The sequence below is a fragment of the Camelus ferus genome, chromosome 1 (genome assembly GCF_009834535.1).
Source record: "Camelus ferus isolate YT-003-E chromosome 1, BCGSAC_Cfer_1.0, whole genome shotgun sequence".
Classification (NCBI taxonomy): domain Eukaryota; kingdom Metazoa; phylum Chordata; class Mammalia; order Artiodactyla; family Camelidae; genus Camelus; species Camelus ferus.
The window spans coordinates 116731280-116752131 of record NC_045696.1 but is presented as its reverse complement, the minus strand read 5'-3'; the positions used below and the strand labels follow the sequence as shown (position 1 = coordinate 116752131).

The 20852-nt window shown below is 38.9% G+C and overlaps 1 protein-coding gene across 1 annotated transcript in view; it reads left to right on the top strand.

Moving 5' to 3' along the window:
• The window catches only part of KCNH8 (potassium voltage-gated channel subfamily H member 8), a 353249-nt gene that overhangs the window by 284111 nt on the left and 48286 nt on the right, over window positions 1-20852 (top strand). Inside the window, exon 11 of the mRNA XM_006192862.3 lies at window positions 3827-4041. Coding sequence (XP_006192924.2) covers window positions 3827-4041 — 215 coding nt within the window. The remainder of the gene's footprint in view (window positions 1-3826; window positions 4042-20852) is intronic.

Here is a 20852-nt window from a genome sequence, read left to right as displayed (position 1 = left end):
CTGTCATACACCAGAAACTAACGCAACATCGTAAATCAACTATACTTCAATTAAAAAAAAATAAGTTTATTTATCATCAGCTTGGTCAGCTCATTATCAGTGTGAGACTTTATGTGTGTCTTTTTCAAGTGGAGAATTTAACTTTCTTCGTGCCCACTTCCCAACTGTGACGTTAAAGACCAGTCATTCTGTCATTTTTATTATAAATTAAAAGTGACAGTAATTTTAAAATTTGCTTCAAAAATTTAACTTCAATCATGCAGTATTTTTCTGTGGGTTTCCTTAGTACTGCTGAAAGTTTTACAACCTGTCTAGTAACACAGCCTGCTTTTAAAAGGGCATATAGTTACTTTTCCATAAATGTATGGTTTGATATTCATGTAAGCAAATTAATGCACCATTTTAAAACGTATGTAATGTGGGTTTTTTTAGGGTAAATTTTTAGTTCACCAGAAAATTATGGTGAATTTTTAAATTTGGTAACCCACACAATTTAAAATTGTGGTGAATTTTTAAATTTAACAACTTGTAACAATTCAAGGAATGGAATACAAAGGCATTTTCTATAGCATTACATCAACATAGGTACAAGTTTGATGACTTCTATGTAAATACTATTGTTTGTAATGCATGATTCAGTCGCATTTTCTTATTTTAAAAAGTTCTGCTAACAGCTGAAAGAGTTAATCCATTGCCTTTTGCTTCCAGCCCCGATTTCCTCCGTCAATTGAGACCCATAATTAACGTTTTCACACCTTTGCTGCTTCCGTGTATCTCTCAGAAGTGATGTAAACGCACATGGCCATTCTAAACACGCCTATGTGGTATTGGGACTAAATCCAAACAAAGCTAATAAATTATTAATATTTTCTCTCTGTGGTTAACATTCTTTCAACAGAGATTGACTGTTTTACTTTCCCTATGGTCATATTGTCTTATGGGCCAATTTAAATCAATACTGACTTTGATCAACTTAAGCATATGGCTTCACAGTTGATCTATAGATATTTAATAAGCGTTCACTCTGCCAACAAAATAAATTAATATGTAATGTTGTAGGGGAAAGTATCACCAAACAGCTGTCAAGCCATAATTTATTCAAGCAATTCCATCGTCCAGTCAGTTCATAAAGGCATTTCTTACTCTGATGCCTGGGGAGTAAGTTGACGTACAGGGTTTGTTACAGGGATAGATTTGTTCTCCTTATACACCTTCATTTCACGTCCCAGTAATTGTGTTTTCCCACCAGTTTCTTCATTGTGGTTTAAAAGGAGATGGCGAAGCACTGATAAAAGCCCTCTTCACAAATGGCATTAGTCTGCCTAATTATAATTAATCGTAAGTTATAGCTCTAACCGGGATGGTTTGCAAATGCATCCCATCAACTTCTCTTTCCCCGATGATAAGGCAAGCTGATTAGCAAGTATCAGTAACGGAATTCTGAGCAATGGAGACTGTAAGGGACCGTAGAGATCTTCTTTTAGAAGTAAGGAGACTGAAACCCAGTGTAATTAAGAAACTTAGATCTAGGTTCTACATCTAGACAGTGAGTAATCCACAAAACCATAAAATTAGTAATTAGTAAGGATGAGAACCATGTCCCTTGCCAGGGCTCAGCACAAAGTCTGGCACACATGTCAGTGCTCCATAAATATTTATTGGATAAATAAATCAGCTGGAATTCTTTCTAGGGTGTCAAGTTTAGCAGGATGCTGGTGCTGTTTTAATAGCTGGGATCACTGTGGCTGAAATCACCATACTCTAGTCACCCAAGCTATGAAAGTGTAGCAGTCCTAAAGTTATTCCAAACATCAGTTGCTTAATAGAAAATGTGAATGGTCATCGTAGCTAGGCAGTGCATCGTGATAAATTCTCCTCAGATACACAAAATTTGAAAATTTGCTGTATGCCAGTCTTCCTGGCTGTCTTTACATCTTGCATCAGTACCCAACTTTGAGTTTTTGAACAGCAATTTAGATTTCTAATAAAACATGCAAGAAGAAAAATTGTCAAGTTTAACAGTCTTGGTGTCAATGATAAATCAAGAATTCTTCAGTACCATGTGCTGTTTATCCCCTTAGTGTCTATAAATACAGATTTCTTTTTTTTTTTCTTCTTCCAAATAGGCTCAATTTCGAGGTTTAAATTCAATATTAATTCAAAGATAATACCTAGAAATAAGTCAATAATTTACAATTTTTTGATTTGCCAGAAGTATTTCTGAAAAGCTCAGGTATTCATGATTAATTTGGCATGTCTCCTTTTACTGTCAAATATAATAAAATTGACTTTCATTGAAGCCTGCTTCATGCCAGAGACTTTGTTTCTAGAAATTCTGAGCACAATAAAAAATAAAAATTTAGAAGTTAAAAAATGTTATTGGATTAAGGTTGGCCGGGGACAGTTTGTTCTATAACATTCCGAAGAAATTGTTTGTTAGTTTTGGGTGGGCCAACTGTTGGCTGTTAGTTCCCTATGAAATAGAGCAGAGTGACCATTAAAAAAAATAAGTTAAACCCAAGGCAGAACAACATTTGAAGACAAAGCAGAAATGCTTAAGTTGTGTCCTTAAATCTAACGCCAGTGTCCTTTATGAACTTGGTCAGATTACCTCAGCTTTTCACCTCAGTTTGAGAACTGAGTAGATTTTCTTTTGGATTTCTCTCATGGACACCGAGTGAATTAATGGCTCTGTCTAAAATATAACCCAAGCTGCCATCAGTTTTTTTGTTAACACTTCCAGTGATGTGCAACTTCCTGCTAAGTGAAACTGATTCAAACCAATTTTAAGATTTTAAAGATTTCAGTAGTTGTCCAATATTATCTAATCAGCAGACTCAAAGAAGTGAGCTATTCCCAGGCAGGTGAATTCCAACCAAAGACTGAAAGGCAGAGGAGTTACAGATGAAATATCAGAGGGCACTGTCTGTGGGGTGCAGCACAGATAACTTGAATGAAGTAATGATAACGTCCTCTCTTCTTGCAGTGGCCTGAGTGATGAGCTCAGAGCTTTTATGTTTTGTTTCTTTTTTTTTTTACTGGAGAAAATGGGATTTTACGCTGTCACAGGGCATTAAAACTATGACATGTGTTTTGCCTTTTTATGTAGTAACCTCCATTGTCCTTCATGCCCAATGGCTACCTCTGCCTCTCAGCTTCCTCCTCCCACACCACCCTCCTGCCTTGTAGACATATTGAGAGAGAAATAAAACAACCTGAGTATATTAGAAAGCTAAGGTGATGCTTGTATTATTGTCCAAAGTGCTAGAATCAAAATTTTAGTACATCTCCTGATGGTCTCACCTCAGAATCACGGAGCATTTTTACAGTCAGAAAAACCAAGCCGTTATTATTTCCCTTAATGGTTAAAGCAACTGTGATTTTTTTTTAAAATGTCGACTGCTTTGTCTCAAGTCATTTACTGAGTCCTGTGAGGGACCTGTCAGGGTCTCACCTGTGACCTACAGCTCCTAGCTCTAGGGCTCCTGGGCTTTGTTCTCTAGACCAGTTTTCTCAACTGAGGACAATTTTGCCTGCCAAGGGACAGTTGGCAATGCCTGCAGGTATTTTTGGTTGTCACCTCTGGGGGTGGGGGGATGTGCAGTGCTGCTGGACATTCTACCCTGTACAGAACACCCCTCCAACACAACAAAGAAATATCGGGTCCCAAATCTCAACAATGCTGAGGCTGAGAAACCCTGCCCCAGAGAAAGGCACGTCTTCTCTTTCAGTGTCATTTCAGAGAAGTGAAGCCTGTAAATCAAATGAAGTTACTAGTCCTCAGCTTGCTTCTAAAGAAATATGTCTCTTTTTTCACTCTTTCAAGGGAAAGGGGATTTAATTGGAGCAAATCTATCAATTAAGGACCAAGTGATTAAGACCAATGCGGATGTGAAGGCACTCACCTACTGTGATCTCCAGTGCATCATCCTCAAAGGGCTCTTTGAAGTGCTGGACCTTTACCCAGAATACGCTCACAAGTTTGTGGAAGACATTCAGCACGACCTCACATACAACCTCCGAGAAGGTCACGAGAGTGATGTAAGTCTCACTTCTAATTAGCGCAGCGACCTAAACACACGGGCAGTGCCTGGAGATCATTTATATCAGGAAAGGCACCTGTCATGACCTCACTTCAAAAAGTCTCTGAACAGATAGCATCTGACTGTCCAGCAGCTAGCTGAGCAATTAGATAATTATCTAGAAGTCAAACCTGGGTTTTGTTATCAACATTTTAGAAAAGTATTATTTATGGGTGACTTCTTTTAACTCAGTTTCTTTCTTGTTTATTTTCCTGTGCTTACAACCAGAATCAATTTCAGTGACATATAATATTTAGCTAGAGATGTGTGATTTCTCCTGAATTTAAAGATTTCCAGGTAGAGTATGTGGTTCAGAATTTGCTGTCTGTAATTGTTCACTACTCCACTGCTTGGCATGCATCTTGCTTAAGAATATCTTTTGTTGTTGTTGTTGTTGTTGTTGTTGTTAACCGATTCCCAAAGCAGTCTATCTTAAAATGACTAAATATGCATGAAAACATTCAAGCCAAAGACTGGCACACTGAAAGCATAATGAACATTTTATGAAATTATATATTTGCTGCCTGTTTCAGTTTATACAAACAGCGTCCCTGTCAAATATGTCCTTTACTGCATCCTGTGATTAAGCTGCTCGTGAACATGACTTCATTAGATGTGTCAGAGAGACAAATGGTCTAATAGGAATGATTGTTGAAAGGCAAGCCAGAGCATGTAGGCATAGCAGTCTGTATCAACAGAAACCTTGATCTGCTGCCTTCAGCTTTGTCCAAGGTATTTGCCATAGTCAGTTTTTCCCCTGGGGGTCTGAGAAGCTCTGGTTTTGATGAACCCATAGTGGGCAGACATTTTGTTTGTCATCAGTATTCTCCGCTTTGAAAGACAGAATCCAAATTGTGTATTCCCTCATCTTGGTTGAGTTTATCAAATGACAGTCAGCACATAGATGGTACCCCTTTCTGAAGTTCAAGATTACCAGTTTTGAATGTGCTCTTCTCTCCACTGACAACAGCAAACAGCAAAGGAAGTATCAATATTATTACGAATCTATTTGTGCTAAGTACTCTGACCATCTGAAACATCCCCTTTAATGCGTAAAATGACTATTTAAGGTAAGTGTCGATCAGTTTTTATGGGATGAAACCAGATGCAGAATGGTTAACGAAATATGTGTGTGATCACACAAACTTGTAAGTGGCGGGAACACAGAATGGGCACAGGTAACATGTCATTTTAAACTCTGTACGCTACGAGTTACGTTGCCTCTTCTTGAAGACTCTTTTCTTGTCAGTCCTTCCAGTAGATCAGGTTTTAAGACAATAGGTGCCTTTTATGTTCCCCATGACAGCCTATTGTGACAACTGTTTTTGAATAGGATGGAAGCAACCAAAAAAAGGAAAAAGAAAGGAGGGCAGAGAGAAATAGCCAACATTCCTTAGCATGGACAAGTGGACAATGTTAGAACGCGACCCCTACTTTCTTTTCATTTGATTACATTTAAGGTCCTTATCTTTAGCCGATTTTTGATCCTCTTTTTCTCTTTGCTACAGCATTAATCACACTGATTTTAAAACTCCAATATCTGAATTGCCTGTGGGACTGTTTTCATTCTGTTATTTCTTTTGGGGTTTTTTGGTTTGTTTTTGTTGGGGTTTTTGGGGGGGGGGTTGGTCATTTGGTCCCGTTTTCTTAGCAGATGTCATGATTTTGTTTAAATGTAGATGTTGCTGAGGAAAAAGTGTCTGTATTATTTTCGTCCAAATAGGGTTATATTTTCTTTTGGCGGGTAGGTCAAGTACCAGCAAGTCACCTTCATCCTGTCCACAGTCCCTCTTTGGCCTTGTTAGGCTGATCTGTTTCAGTTCTGCCCTTACTCTGGTGGTGTAGCCCTCACTCATAAGCCATGCTTTTTCAGGAGCTCAGCTAAAATTCTGAGATGTCTGCCAAGGCTCCTCCTATATGGTGAACCCGAAATTCACAGCCTCCATCTCCTTAGCACCGCATACATGGCTGCTGGAATCTCTGCTCCACCATTCAGCCTTTCAGCGGCTGTTTCCGTCTGAGTTTCTTGGAGCACTGCCCTGTGTGTGTCAAGTTAGGAGCTGGCTAATGGTCAAGGGCCACATTGATGCAGTTAACCTCTTCTCTGGGACTGACTCCTCAAATCCCAGATGGTTTGGAGCACCTGAACGTCCTCCTCCGTCTCCTCCGCCAGTAAGACTCCTTTCATTCAACAACGAGTCCCCCTCACAATGAAACAGCTGATGCCCTGGGGAAAAAATATGTGGATAAACGTGGTGCCCACACTGCTGTGCTCCCCCCCCCCCACCCGCCAGGGATGACAGCCCTTTGAGTCTTACTTTGCTCTCCAATGCTCTCAAACAGTTATTTTTTGTATTTTGTCTATGTATTTTTTACTGGAGTATCAGTTCAATATAAGTATTTCATTATGGCTGGAACTAAAAGTGCTGTTTCTTTACAGAGGGCTCCTGAGCTACATTTATAAGGGCAGTTGTTCTGTATTTCCTGATCTTCTGTCACTCAAAGCTTCTATGTACATATATCTCTAAGATCCTGGGATGCTGTGCCTTCTAAAGACTAAGCAAATTTGAATCACTGTTACCCATAGTTTTATACTCGGAGGGGAGAAGTCTTGTGCTGTTTCTGAGGATATTATGACTTTAGAGGAAGCTTATATTCTGACATTTAGTGGATTCCTGCTCTCTGCTCTGAAACTCTGCCCTGGTGTCAGACTAATGTGGAACCCAGCCCCTTTCCTTAATTTCCACCCACACGCAAGCAAAAATACCCAATCACACAGGGTTTCTGACAGGTTGAAGCCTTTGTGGAAGGCTGGTCACGGGGCTCTGGAAGGAGGAACATTTGCACAATGGAAATGCAAACCACATGAATGCAACTTCGCTGCAAATCCTGTTCTGTGGCCTCTCTGCCATGTTGTCCAGGCCTTTATCATCTCTCTCATCTCTCTCCTCCCCTCTCTTCATCCTTTCCCTTCATCCCCAAATCCCCCATCGTTGCTGACACATACTGCTGATCTCTCTTTGATTGCCTGTGTCTTTCTGATTTCGCCTTCTCGATATCACCCTTTATACCAAGTCACTCATAAACTATCAGGTAACAGAGGTACCAGAACACCTGGGTGACGAGAAGACTGATCGTCAACCCGTTTTGAAATAAAGAACAAAAAAAGCATCTTAAGAAATAGTCAAAATTTAGAGGATACGTGCATGTTGAAGTGAGGTATGACTCTAGGACGGTGATAAATGATGTGACTTTAGAATGGTGCCCCATCCAGTTCTCATAGGAAAATTAATTAAGATGTAGAAAATATTTTCCAAGTCTATGGAAAGGGCAGCTAGCACTGTTCCGACCTCATGCTAATTATGCGTTTTATGCACTCAGCGTATTTTCTGTGTTTGCCCTTATTTATATTTCCTGGATGACCCCAGTAAAGACACAGATTAATGTAGCTACTTCTGTCTATGGAGATTATGAGAAATTTGCTTCCCGGCTTCTCGTGGTAAAGCCTATAAAACTGATTTTAGCACAAACTAGTTGTTGGCTGTGAAATTTAGCATGCCTTAATGTAAGAATTTTGAATTTGTGGGAGTGATTGACGAATACGTAAAATAATCTGTTTCAAAAAATTAATAACACGAACACACTGAAGACCAGGTACTGGTAGATGTATCGCCTGTGTTTGGCACGTGGTAGGCACTGACTTGCTGGTGTGGTTGTGAAGCAGCAAATGACAATGGTTGTTGAAAAAAGATGATCAATTCTCCAGTTTTACCTTACTAGGGGTTACTCGAAACCTATTCAATTTTAAATGTGTTGGTTACCTCATTTTTTCCTTCATTTTTTCCACTGTTTTTCATATAACCTGATCAGCATGAAAAAATAAAGTCTCCTCCTTCAGTCTCTCCCATCTTTAGTAAAGGGAGAGAGACCTTCCCGGGCTCCTGATGGTCAGTGGCCTCAAGGTGAAGATCTTTGAACTCCCATCTCTACAAGAGGGTACACCGAAGTTCAGAGAAGTTTCCTGAACACAGACAAGGGAGCCCGGTGCTGACCCATAGCCACTCCGAACCCCAGCATTCATCCCAATACCCCAATTCCCCCACCAGCACACACTGTCTCTGCACACACCCATGATTAGTGTAGTTACAAAACTGAATACTCTAGAGTCTTGACATTTAGAAACATAATTAATGAAAAACGTCCCAGGGTGATAGTATGCATTAAATAAATTGTATATATTAAACATAATTAAATGTAAAAGTTTCACACTAACAGAAGAGTCAGCTTGCCCTCACCAGCCTGTGGGAGTTGCAGGTGTGTGTATGTGTGTGTGCAGCTGCTGAAACACCTCTCTCTGATGATGACAAATGACAAGTGATACAGTGGTCCTCCCTGCCTCTATTCTTTTTCTTTACATTGAATTATAATTAACAAACAATGTTATATTAGATTAAGATGTACAACATAGTGGTTCAGTATCTTTAGATACTATGATCACCACAATAAATCCAGTTACCATCCAGCACCATACCTAGTTGTTACGACGTCGTTGACTATATACCCTTTGTGTATGTTACATCCCTGTGACTTATTTATATTTCGTAGCTGGAAATTTGTACCTCTTAATCCTCTTCACCTATTTCATTCAACCCCCAACCTTCTCCCCTCTGGGATCCACCACTTTGTTCTCTGTATCTAATAGTCTGTTTCTGTTTTGTTTGTTCTTTTGTTTTGTTTTTTAGATTCCACATATAAGTGAGTATATGGTACATGTTTTTCTCTGTCTGACTTACTTCACTTACCATAATACCCTCCAGGTTCATCCATGCTGCTGCAGACGTCAGGATCTTATCATTTTTATGGCTGAGTAATATTTCATTGTATAATATAACACATGTTCTTTATCCATTCACATATCAGTGGACACTTAGATTATCTCCACGTCTTAATTATGGAACTAGTGCTGCAGTGAACATAGGGGTACATACATCTTTTCAAATTAGGGTTTTCATTTTCTTCAGATAAATACTCAGAAGTAGAATTGATAGATTGTATGATATTTCTATTTTAACTCTTTTGAGGAACTTCCATACTGTTTTCTGTAGTGGCTACACTAATTTATATTTCCACCAACAGTGCATGAGAGTTCCCTTTTCTCCACATCCTCACCAGCATCTGTTATTTGTTGCCTTTTTGATGATGGTTACACCATCAAATCTTTTGATGAAGATCACACCTTCTTACAGGTGTGAGGTGATAACTTCCTGTGGTTTTTATTTGCTTTTCCCTGATGATTATTGATGTTGAGCATCTTTTCATGTACCTGTTGGCCATCTGTATGTCTTCTTTAGAAAAATGTCTGTTTATAGGTCCTCTGCCTATTTTTTAATTGGGTTGTTTGGGTTTTTTGATAGTGAGTTGTATGAGTTCTTTATATATTTTGGTATCAATCCTTTATTAAATAATATCATTTACAAATACCTCCTCCCATTTAGTAGGTTGCCTCTTGTTTTTTTGGTAGTTTTCTTCACTGTGTAAAAAGCTTATTAGTAGGATGTAGTCCCATTTGTTTATTTTTGCTTTTGTCTCCTTTACCTGAAGAGACATCCAAAAGACTATTATGGAGACCAATATCAAACTTACTGCCTATGTTTTCCTCTAGGAGTATTATGAATCAGGTCTTACATTGAAATCTTTAGTCCATTCTGAGTTTATTTTTGTATATGGTATAAGAAAGTAGTCCAGTTTCATTCCCTTGCACATAGCTGTCCAGTTTTCCCAACATTGTGTATTAAAGAGACTGTCTTTCCCCATTGTATAGTCTTGCTTCCTTTGTCATAGATCAACGGACTGTATGAGGTGGGTTTATTTCTAAGCTTCTCTATTCCATTCCATTGATCTCTGTTTTTGTGCCAGGTTTTGATTACCAGGTACTATACTCTTTGATTACCAGCTTTGTAGCAGTTTCAAGTGTGGGAGCATGATACCTCCAGCTTTGTTCTTCTTTCTCAAAATTCCTTTGGTTATTTGGAGTCTTCTGTGGTTCCATAAAAATCTTAGGGTTATTTGTTCTAGTTTTGTGGAAAATGCCATTGGTGTTCTGTTGGGATTGCATTGAATCTGAAGATTGCTTTAGGTAGTATGAACACTTTAACAATATTGATTCTTCCAATTCATGAGCACAGTATAGTTTTCCATTTGTTTGTGTCATCTTCAGTTTCTTTCCTCAGTGTCTTATAGTTTTTAGAATACAGGTCTTTTACCTGCTTGGTTAAATTTATTCCTAAATATTTTAGTCTTTTTGATTCAATTATAAATGGGATTGTTTTCTTTATTTCTCTTTCTGATAGTTTGTTATTAGTATATAGAAATGCAATAGATTTATATATATTAATTTTATATCCTGCAGCTTTACTAAGTTCATTTATTAGTTCTAATAGTGTTTTGAGGATTTTCTATTTATAGGATCATACTAGCTGTAAATAGTGACAGTTTTACTTTTTCCTCTTTAATTTGTTTGGCTTTTTTCTTTTCCTTGCCTAATTGCTATAGCTGCGACCTCTAACACTATGTTGAACGAAAGAGATGAGAGTGGGCATCTTTGTCTTGTTCTTTATTTTAGAGAGAAAGCTTTCAGCTTTTCATCGTTGAGTATGATGTTAGCTGTGGGTTTGCCATATATGGCCTTTATTATGTTGAGATACATTCCCTCGATGCCCATTTTTTCAAAAGTATTTACCATAAATGCATGTAGAATTGTGTCATTTTTTCCCTCTATCTATTGAGTTGATCACATGATTTTTATTTCTTGTTTTGTTAACGTGATGAATCACATTGATCAATTTGCAAATGTTGAACCATCCTTGCATCACTGGAATGAATCCCATTGATCATGATATGTGATCTTTTTAGTGCATTGTTGAATTCCATTTATTAATATTTTGTTGATGATTTTTACTTCTATATTCATCAGGGATGATATTAAGCTGTAATTTTTGTGTGTTTTCTTTGTCTGGTTTTGGTACTAATGTAATGCTGGCCTTGTAGAATGAGTTGGGAAGCATTCCTTTCCTTTCAATTTTTTGTAATAATTTGAGAAGAATAGGTATTAAATCTTCTTTAAATGTTTGTTTGATTTTACCAGTGAAGCCATCTGAACCTGGACTTTTGGTTTTTGGAAGTTTTCTTCATTACTGATTCAATTTTGTTACTAGTAATTGGTCTGTCTGAATTTTCCAGTTCTTCCTGATTCAGTCTTGGAAGACTATGTTTCTAGGAATTTATCCATGTATCTGGGTTGTTTTATTTGTTTGCTTATAATTGTTAATAATGTTTTCTTACGATCCTTAGTATTTCTGTGGTATCAGTTGTAATTTCTCCTCTTTCATTTCAGATTTTATTTATTTGAGCTCTTTTTATTTTCTTGATGAGTCTGGCTAAATGTCAATTTTGTTTGTCTTTTCATAGAAGTAGTTCTTAGTTTCATTAATCTTTGCTAATTTTTTTTGTTTGTTTCTATTTCATTGATTTTCACTCTGATTTTTACTGTTTCCTTTCTTCTACTAACTTTGGACATCACTTGTTTTTCTTTTTCTAGTTCCTTTAAATGCACCTTTAGGTTGTTCACTTGAATTTTTTTTCTTTTCTTTCTTTCTTTTTTTTTTTTATGTAGGCCTTTCTTGCTATAAACTTCCCTCTTAGAACTGCTTTTGCTGCATCATGTAGAATTTGGAAAGTTGTGTTTCCTTTTTGTCTCAAGGTATTTTTTAATTTCTTCTTTGATTTCTTCATTACTCATTGATTGTTTAGTAACGTGTTGTTTAGTCTTTACATGTTTGTGGATTTTTTTCAGTTTTCTTTTTATAGTTGATTTTTAGTTTCATACTATTACGGTCAGGAAAGATCTTTGATATGATTTTAGTCTTCTTAAATTTATGGAGATGTTTTGTGGTCTAACATGTGATCTGTCCTGGAGATGTTGCATGTGCACTTGAAAAATATGTGTATTCTGTGCTTTTAGATGGAATATTCTGTATAGATGTGTTAACTGCATCAGAGCTAATGTGCTACTTAAGGCCGTTGTTTCCTTATTGATTCTCTGTCTTCATGATCATGATGTAAGTGGGATATTATTGTATTTCTGTCAGTTTCTCCCTTTATTTCTGTTAATGTTTGCTTTACATATTTAGGTGCTCCTATGTTGGGTGCATAAATGTTTTACAAATGTTATATCTTCTGGTTGGATAGACTCCTTAATCATTATGTAATGCCTTTGTCTTTGGTACAGTCTTTGTTTGAAAGTCTGTCTGATATGAGTATTGCTACCCCAGCTTTCTTTTCTTTTCCATTTGCATGAACTATCTTTCTCCATCCCTTCACTTTCAGTCTGTGTTTGTGTCTAGATCTGAGGTGAATCTCTGGTAGGCAGCATATGGATGGATCTTGTTGTTTTATCCACTCAGCTAGCTTATATAATTAAAGTAATTAAATTCATAGTAATTTTGGTGGGTATATGCTTATTGCCATTTTGTTAATTGCTTTATGCTTGGTTTTGTAATTATTCTCTGTTCCTGTCTCCTCTTACTTTATTCCCTTGTGGTTTGATAGATTTCTTTATTATTATGTTTGGATCCCTTTCGTTTGATTTTTTATGTATTTATTGTGGGTTTTTGGTTTGTGGTTACCATGAGTTTCATATATATTGACCTGTATATGCAGCCACCTATTTTGACCTGATAGTTGCTGAAGTTTGAAGATATTTTATAAGCACTACATTGTTATTCCTCCCCACCAAGTTTTATTTTTTTTGTATTTCCCTTAACTAATAATTGTAGTTATTGGTGATTGTACTAATTTTGTTTTTTAACCTTCATATTAGCTTTTTAAGTGGCTGATCCACTGCCTTTACTGTCTGTCTTTACTAGTGAGATTTGTTTCTTTCATATATTTTCTTATTTCTAGTTGTCATCTTCTCTTTTTTGTTGTTGTTGTCTTCTCTCTTCCACTTGAAGAAGACCCTTTAATATTTCTTATAAGGTCAGCTTAAAGGTAGAGATCTCCTTTAGTTTTTGCTTGTCTGAAAACTATTTCTTCTTCAATTCTGAGTGAAAAGCTTACCAGATAGAGTACTCTAGGTTGTAAGTTTTTCCTTTGAAAACTTTAAACGTATCATGCCACTCCCTTCTGGCCTGTAAAGTTTCTGCTGAAAAATCAGCAGATATTCTACAGGGCAGTTGAGGAGAGGGGTCCTTATATGTGTTCAGTTGCATTTCTCTTGCTGCTTTGAAATTCTCTCTTTGTCTGTAACTTTTGCCACTTTAATTATAACATATCTTGGTATGGATCTCTGTGAATTCATCTTGTTTGAAACTTTCTGTGCTTCCTGGACCTGGATATGTTTCCTTTCACATATTAGGGAAGTTTTCATCCATTATTTCTTCAAATAAGTTTTCTGTTCCCTTTTTCTTTTTCTTCTCCTTCTGAGACTCTTATAATGTAAATATTAATACCCTTGATGTTGTCTCAAAGGCCCCTTAAATACTGGATTTTTTTAAATACTTTCTTCTTTTTGGTGTCCTGATTGAGTGATTTCCACTATTCTATCTTCTAGGCTGCTTGCCTGTTCTTCTGTACAATCCTATCTGCTGTTGATTCTCTCTAGTGTATTTTTCATTTCAGTTATTATATTCTTCAGTTCTGCTTGGTTCTTATATTTTCTAAGTCTTTGTTGAAGTTCTCACTGTTCTCATTTTTCTCCTGAGTTTGGCGAGCATCCTTATGTCCATTTATTTGAACTGTTTATCAGGTAGATTACTTATCTCCATTTCATTAGGGTTTTCTGAGGTTTTATTTTGTTCTTTCATTTAGAACATACTCCTCTGTCTCCTCATTTTGTTTCACCTTCAGTGCTTGTTTCTGTGAATTAAGTGAAATAGCTACCTCTCCGGTCTTGAAGGAGTGGCCTCTGGTGGGAGCACCCCCTGTGTAGACTAACGTGCCTAGCCTTATCTCTGTCCTTATTCCCTTTCCACCCTCTGTCCTCAAGTCTACAGAAGCAGTCTTTCCAAAATATAAATTGGATCATGTCATTCTGTTGCTTAGAGTATTTCAGTGGATCCTCCTGAACTGTTAATAAAATCCAGGCTTATCATAACTTTCAAGATTCTACACATTCCAGCTCCTTCCTGTCTTTCAAACTTATCTGATACCATCTTGGGTCCAGGATTATAGTCGAACACACTGATGTGCTTTCCCTTCCTTACACATGCCAGGCTCCTGCCTGCCTCTCATGCCTCAGGGCCTTTGCATTGCTGTTTTTTTTTTCTTTCTGCAGTGCTACTCCTCTGGTCTTACCTGCTCACCTGCCCTGGAGTTTACCTCCCAGTCACATCACCTTGCTTAAATTTTTCTAGCATTTAACAAAATCTGAAGTTATTTTAATGTGTATATTTTCTTGTTTATGATCAATTTCCTGCCAGAATGTCTATTTTATGTATTCTATTCTATATGTATCCTCTGTGCCTAAATCAGAGCATAATGCAGAATCAACATTGAATATATGTTTGATGCTTGAATGAATGAATGTCAGAAAGTTTACTTTGGGACCTGGGACCTATGTGAAATTTTGAGAAAATGAATAAAGTCCTGAAGACAGACATCTATATAGTTCATAAAAGGAGTCTAAAATGAAATGTTACGTGAATGAAGAGTTATATATCTTAGAAGTAACAAAGCCAGTAGAATTTGAAAGAATATTGAAAAAACAGATAAATTGCAAAACAGCTATTTTTCACTTTTCATAAGTTCAGGACAAGAGGTTTCAAAAGCCATAGAAGGAATTTAAGCTGAATGATAGGGAACTCTTGCAATAGAGGTAACTTAATTCCTCCAGGTGGTTTGATATAGTAAATGGTGTTATATAGTAGGCTGTGTTAAGATGAAAAAAAGATCTGCCTTCAAATCTAGGCTAACACATATATTTTCTGTAGAAATAAATGAATTATTATTACAACACTAAGACCCCCAGAAATTAGAGAAAATCAATACTGTTAACCATCAGACCATTCTGAACTGTTATTCACCTCACTTTTGTTGCCCAGGGCATGAGGCCACAAACTTTTTGGATGAAATGAACTTACATGTGGAAAACTCCAGAGTCTAGTAAAGCAGCTTATCTATGTTCATGAAATACTTCATTAGAATATAATGATCTGTTGCCCTTAGTGGTAAACTGTGAGGTATAAAGTCTATAATATATATGATGGTCAAGCATTTCTCATATTACTTAATCTGCATTAGCCTCGGTGGTATCTGTATATAAATTACATTTCTTTTGGGGTGTGGACCCCATGTCTTTAATATGCAAAGGTGAATCTTGCCCCTATTTCAGATGCAGATGTCATTGGAAAAGGGATCTGATTCCCTTGCACTATGGAGTTGTGTCCACTTGGACCTCTTGGCACAAGACACTTCCTCCTGTAATTAAGCTGTACTGCATCCATGAGGCTTGACTCCTCGCTTCTTAAAAACAAGCCTGAATGGCTCTTTCAAGTGAAGTCTGGGATTTGCCAACATCTCTTGCTTCCTATTTGACTGCATTACAATGTATTTCAAAATTATACTGAAAAGAGAGTTATTTCCAAAGGAAAGACCTGGTTTAAACTTAGTCCCCATTTTAGTCTGAAATAAGATCGGGCTGCTTGGAAGCAATTTTCTTGACAATGACTTACGGAGTAGTAATCATTGTAAAAATCATATCTGACAGCCCAGATACTTAGCTTTTCAAGAGTAGCCTGTGTGTAGGTGTGCCTCAGCTAGCACGGCCGTGTGTAGTAAGAAGACATAATTAATTCTGCACCTTCCTGAGATAATCATTCTTAGAAAATTGCATATTGAAGGACTCACATGGCGTTTTACCGGGTCAGCTTTCCTTGCCCTCCCAAGCCTAACAAGAGTTCTGTTGGTTGTGTGTTTTAAAATACCCTCCCTATGTGCACCTCTTGGGGAGTGATGGAAATGTTAGCGATCCTGATTGTGGTGGTGGTGTCATAGGTGCATACATCTATCAGAATTCATCAAATTTACATCTGAAATATGTGTAGTTTGCTGTACAGGAATTATACCACAATAAAGATGTTTTTTAAAAAAAACCTCCTAAAATGAAAAATAAAAAAAAACAAAAAAAACACAACACTATCCCTTAGGGAGCAAAACTCCTTCCTTGAAATATCTTGCAGTAGCCATCTTACCTGCCATACACTTTCATAGTGCTTGAAACAGTGGCAGATACGCGAGGACAAGCTCAGTAAGTAAGGGCCTGGAAATTTTCCTTGCATCCAGTGTACATTTTATGTTCTGGAATACCCCTACAGGTGTTTTCCAGTAGATCCAGAAGTTGTGGCAAACACAGTACCTTGAAGGAAGAGATCGTGCTTTGGTTAGTGTCCTCAGAGCCCAGTGTTGTATTCACGCTCAGGACGTTGAGTAAATGAAGGTTGCTGTTGAATTTCTTGCACGTCTTTACCCATCCTACGTGCTCTGACTACAGCACAGTGACCCTCAGTGCCCTCGTCTCTTCTTAGTGGTCACTGTGCTTACTGCTTTAGCCCCTCACTATTGTCAGTCTCATCCCATTCCCCCACGCCTTGAAGAAGATCTTAGGGACGACTGGACTCCACTGGTCTCTAAGTTTACACTCCCCTCTATCCCTGAAGTTTTGTTTCTCCTACTTGGTCCCCAACCTCAGAGAGATGAAGGCTTTATACTTCCAAGAGCTGTAAAACCAAAGAAAGAGGTTGCCCTCACTCCTTCTCAAACTACAAGCTGATTCTTTTTAAAAATTTTATTTTTGGACAGAGTTACTGTGGGGCATTGGCAAGAGGGCCAGCCTAAGAAGACTGCTAAATTTGGGGCCAAGTCTGAATGAGGACATCTACTGTAGGCAATTGAAATTCACCTCAAATAGAGCGTTAAAGGCAGAAGAGATTTATTGTAAGGATAACAGGTATCTTACAGGGTCAAATAAAATACACACACACATCATATACACCCTCACGTGCACACCTGGATCTCAGAAACTTTAATAATCTGGCTCCCAAACTCCATTTCTTATTCTATTTTCTCTCCATTTCTTCCTTTTCCTTTTCTCTCTGTTCTTCTCTGTCCTTCGGTAAACTCGTCATCTTTCTTTCCTTGTCCTAATGGCAGGAAATGGTAACAGATGGCGGCTCCTCAATTCAATGGGGCAGCAGATTAATCTCGTCTCTTGGTTGATTCTAGAATCCTGTGGAAAGACTGAGTGGTTCCCCTAAGTCAAGTGCCCTCCCAGGTTTTAGCAGTGTGTGCGTGTGTTTGTGTATGTGTGTGTGTGTGGTGGGGGAAGGGGAGGGGATCGAGGAGGATGGGAGATCACACTGTAGTAGAAACTGCAGTGGTTTCCATGGGAATCCAGTTGGCTGAAGAGTTGCCATAAGAGACAGAGTCCAGAAAAGGGGAGGGGTGGTCAGTGGTGATCGCACAAATGAAGCAAAGCTAGTGGCTGCATGCGAGCCACGGGTAGTCCCCTCGTTAGAGGCTGTACAGTCCTAGTTCAGCAACATTTTCTTAGAAACCAGATTCCACCTCAGCATATGTTAGAAGCACATAAAATGAAGAACACACAAAAAAGCTACAAACATCTGTGAATGGGCTCCTGTTTCATCTCCTCTGGATTCGCTCCTGTGTAGCCTTTTGTCAATCAAATAGATGAGGCATCCCCTGCAAAGAGATCAGCCCTGTTTCGATGACATCTGGGGATTTCAGCTCCTGTTTGCAAGTTGAACAGTGAGCAGTTAGATTTTTAAGTTCCGTGGGGGTTCACTGGGTTGGGAAGTCAGAGGATGAAAAGGCCACCTGCCATCCCATAAACAAGACAAAAAAGGCCTCTCTCTCCCTACCTCTCTCGTCACTTCCATCTGGCAGGGAACAGCAGATGTTCAGCCTGAAATAAAAGGTGTCACATTTGCATGTGTGCACACACAGACACCAGCAGGCAGGGCTCAACTTACGTGCGTTCCCTGAGAATGAAAAACTGCCAACGCTCCATCCACCAGTAGTTCTTAACCCAGCCCTACTTGGAGAGACCCCGTCCTCCGTTCCCCACTGCATTCTCGACACCTGTTGAAGAGGGCGGGGTCTGTACTTATGGGCTATAGATCAGGGCAACAGCCCTGCCCTCCCGACAAAGGCTCCGTGATGATGTTGGTGCTGCTGGTGGTATAGTCGCTCCTGTGAACCAAAGTGTACCCTAAGCACTTTACAGACATGAACTTTTTTATTCTCATAGCACTCATGGAGATTGGTTGTTAAGTTCATGTACTAGATAAGAAGACTAGTGAAGGATAAGAGAAGGAAAAACCTGGTCCAGCGTCCCTCAGCAAGGAAGCAAGGGAAATCAGGACCTACAATTGCAGTCCCAAACCACCTGACTCTAAAACCCAACTGAAACTTAGTGGAAGTTTATCCATTGAAACAAAGAGAAATTCCAGCTCTGTCCCTCCATCGTTCGAGCGCTTTGGGCCGCCTATATTGTAGGCTAATGGAGCATTCTTGGGAATTAGGTTTCCGTAGGAAAACAAGCTTCACCTGCCAAGTGGATAAGTCAGAAATGGACCACAGATAGCAGCCCACTTTTGATTCATTCACTTCATTTGGCATGTTTCCCCTCAGTGGGAAAGCTTTTGAGAAATTAATCATAAGAATTCAACCACATTGTACGTGCTTTTCAGCCCACGATACACATCATTGTTCTTTGTTCTTCCCTTGCTCCACATTCAAGGGTAAACCTGTAAAATCTCCACTCGATTGTCATTTTCGATGTGCAAAATAGGATTTCAGTTTCTTTCCAGACTCAGTTTCATCCTTGTAAGAAGTTGGAAGCCTTCTTATTAAAATAAATAAATAAAAATCTCTTGAAGTATGACTATAACACGTTTGCCAACAAATAAAGCATTCTCAGTACTTCCTGTATGTATGTGCAGCTCTGCACGGGGATTGAGAGTAAAAGTGAATGAAGCAATATTTCAAATTTAGTTTTGTTCACGTTTCTCAGTCAGTCTGCAAATGCTTTTCCTGTGGATATGTTAGGACTTTTAAAAACATAATTTTACTCTGTTTTTTGTTGTTATTGTTGTTGTCCAAGAATCTGATCTCCTGGGACTTGTTAAAATAACCCTGAATGTCTTACTGCAGAAAATATTTCACTCTTTGGGCTACACTAGTCTGATCATGTTTCACGGGTCATCCCTGGGCGTGCGTGACATTCCCTCGAACTAATCCCGCTAATTCTTCCCCCCGATCCCAAACCCAGACTCCACTGTTACAGTATGGAGCCAGTGGGTGGTGGTATGATTAAAGCTGTGGTAAATGAGCTAAGTTAATGGAAATTAAATTAAAATCTAAAATGAATTACAAAATCCCAAGGTAAACATCTTTTTAGTGCTTTTCCCATGAAGTTCCCCAAAAGGATGTAGACCTCAGAGAGGAAGGCATATGGTGGGGACAGTCTGCTGACAGGGCAGCGCAGACCTTGCTCAGCAGGCAGAGCTGGGAGCCTCCGGTTTCATCAGATTCAGGGCATCCAAAAGCTCACCACTTAAACCCAGCAATCTGCAATGCCGAAACAGCGGCGGCTTTAACTAGTGGAAACAGTAGCCAAGTGGTCAGAAACATGAAGCAAAGACGACGCCAAGTTGGGGGGGTGGGGATTGAAGTACCTCGAAATGATGAATTGGAAGGCTAGCGTGCCGTCATAATGACAAATGGGTAAGGGTGGAGGGACCTGGGGAGATGCATTTCTGCCAAATGAACTGGGATTTAAAGGATTTGGTTTCCGTGTCATTGAGGAAAAATGATTAAGGAAAATTCTGAGATGAACATCTGCAAGATGCTAAGCTTTTAGTGATGTGGTAATCTCACTTACATTTTCCACCCTGAAGATTAAGCAGAACATATGGTGACCGATCTGTGTCACTGCATTTTGCCAGCGTTCATAAATCATCCCAAGTCTGACTAGCGTTCACGAAGCATATTTATATTTCTAGATTATACAGTTTACATTTTTCCTCTGAGGATCTTAGCCACCCTTTTTTCTTGTTGGTACAAAATGTTAGTAGCATCATTTATAGGGAAAAAAAATCCAAAATCTCAAAACGGGCTTCTGTCGAAAAGAACAGTGAATGGTGGGTATTAGAGTCAGTACATGTCCAAGCTGTGTGGCTTGCAACAAGTTACTTTCCTTCAGTGGGACCCCAGTTCCTCATCTCTGGGCCAAGAAACTGTATCAGTTGGATCAGGCTAAATGCTGTAACAAATAGCCCCAAGTCGCAGTGACCTGATACAGTACCTAGAATAAGATTCGTTCATACCACAATGTACAGATCATGGCTTTTCCCAGGGCAACTCAGGGATCCAGGCCACCTCTGCTCAGTGGCTCCATCATCTTCCAGGCCTCAGCATCCTCTGGAACTCAGAGTCCTCCCCTGGAGACTTGGTACCTCGCCAACCAACCAGCGGAGACAGAGAATGTGGAGGCCTTCCTTGCGCCACTGTAGGGCCAGACCTAGAAACAGCCCAGATCTCTGCTCACATGCCACTGGCCGCAGCCTGTCAGGTGGGTCAGCCTGGTTGCAAGCGGTCTGGGACATTCCATGAAGCCGTGTTTCTCAGAGGACGCAACTGGTGAACAACCAACCTATCTGGGCCACAGTCCCTCCTAGACTCATTTTTCCATTA